This window comes from Condylura cristata, unplaced genomic scaffold (genome assembly GCF_000260355.1).
Source record: "Condylura cristata isolate star-nosed mole 26May11 unplaced genomic scaffold, ConCri1.0 scaffold00041, whole genome shotgun sequence".
Classification (NCBI taxonomy): Eukaryota; Metazoa; Chordata; class Mammalia; order Eulipotyphla; family Talpidae; genus Condylura; species Condylura cristata.
Genome location: NW_004567142.1, coordinates 5,410,265 through 5,411,887, shown reverse-complemented (window position 1 = coordinate 5,411,887; position 1,623 = coordinate 5,410,265). Strand labels below are relative to the sequence as shown.

Here is a 1,623-nt window from a genome sequence, read left to right as displayed (position 1 = left end):
GCGCCCCCTCTCCCCAGGGCCTTCCTGGCGGCCGCGCTGGCGCAGGGCCTGTGCGAGGTGCTGCTGGTGGTGAGCAAGGACGTGGAGGAGAAGGGCTCCTGGCTGCGCCCCGACTGAGCCGCCCCTCGCCACCCCAATACGGACCGACCGCAGAGAGGCCGGCCTGTGGGCCGGCCCCCCCCACCCCCCAAGCCGCTGCTGCCTCAATAAATCTGCCAATTTGCTCCGCCTGGCCCGTCTGACTGGGTGGCCCCACGGGAGGGCCGGAGGGGGCCCCGGCTCTGCCCCGCCTCCAGCAGGGAGGCACAGGGGTCCCGCAGCACGGGTGAGCAGGGGCCAGGCCTGTGGGGTCAGTCCAGGGGGAAGCAGAGGCTGCTCACACCCCCAGAAGTCACCACCCTGCTGGGGGTGTGCCCCAGAGACCTGGCCATGGGGGCTCCCCTGGTGGGTGTTGTCACAAGGGTGCTCAAAACCAGAGTGGGGCCGGGCAGGAGGGAGCGGAGCCCCAGGAGCACTAAAGGGCCCCGGACGGCAAGAGGGGACCCAGAGCCCTGCCCACAGCCCCGGGAACCACAGCTGCCATGGGAACCCCACGCCTAGAGGGGATAAATGTTGGCTGAACCACTAAGTGGGGGACCCTATGAGAACAGCTCTAGGAATCAGCGGGGTGCGACTGGCCTCACCCCCACAGGCCAGACCTGGCTGCCCAGGATAACAGGAGGCGGGGGGGGGGACCCCAGAAGGCAGAGGGGCCTGTGGAGGGCCCAGAGGGCGCGGCCTGCCCTGCCCTCAGCCCTCCCAGCTCCAGGCCAGAGGAAGGCAGCGGCTTGAGGACTCCCTTGGGGGGCTTCAGGGGTGCCCCGGGGAGCACAGTGGAAGGTGAAGGGAGCTGGGGGAGTCGCAGCTCTGAGGGGCGCCCCAGAGGGCGAGGGGCCGCTCTCCAGAGTCCGAAGCTACTCTGCGGGGCCTGGCAGGGGTCCTACTGTGGGGACCTGGGCCCAACAGAGGGGAGCAGAGGTTGCCCGCCCCTGGGGATGCAGGAGGGAGGCGGGGGGGGGGGGGCTGCGGCTGTGGCCAGGGCGGGAGCAGGGGACCTGGGCAAAGCTCCCTGTTGAAGCACCAGGCCGAAACGGGGCCACTAACACAGGGCGTCTACAGCGTGCGTGGGGAGAGGCACAGCAGCTTGAGGTGTCTCCCCAACCCAGCCACAGACAGGGCCCCACCCAGACACCCCAGAGGAGGCGGGGCGCAGATGTGGTGGGGTTATCTGTGTGCCTGCCTTGGCTTTGGCAGGTTCTGGGGCCCTGAGGTCAAAGGGCAGCTGGGAAGGGGATAAGCTCCATCGCATAGGACGGGGACCCAGTGGTTGGGGACACCCCGACTCGAGTCACCCCCCATCCTTCCAGGGCCTCCCTCCTCGGCCTGCCCTCCTAGACCGTCCTCTCCCCTCTTCTTGTCTGTCTGGGCCTCTGGCCCGGGCCTAGAGCTGTGGCCTGTCCCTGGAGACCAGACAGCCTGGCGCCCCAAGTGTTTCTATTCTGGGACTGAGTGCGCCCCCAGTACTGTTCAACTGTGGCCTAATATGGCCTGTGGGCAGGGGTATGGGAAGCGGTGGGGGCTGAG

General features: G+C 68.8%; 1 protein-coding gene across 1 annotated transcript in view; it reads left to right on the top strand.

Annotated features, from left to right (window-relative positions):
- The window catches only part of JOSD2 (Josephin domain containing 2), a 3,368-nt gene extending 3,142 nt beyond the window's left edge, over positions 1 to 226 (top strand). Inside the window, exon 4 of the mRNA XM_012733521.1 lies at positions 5 to 226. Within this exon, the coding sequence (XP_012588975.1) occupies positions 5 to 117 (113 nt within the window). The 3' untranslated portion in view covers positions 118 to 226. The remainder of the gene's footprint in view (positions 1 to 4) is intronic.
- Positions 227 to 1,623: the final 1,397 nt, after the last annotated feature.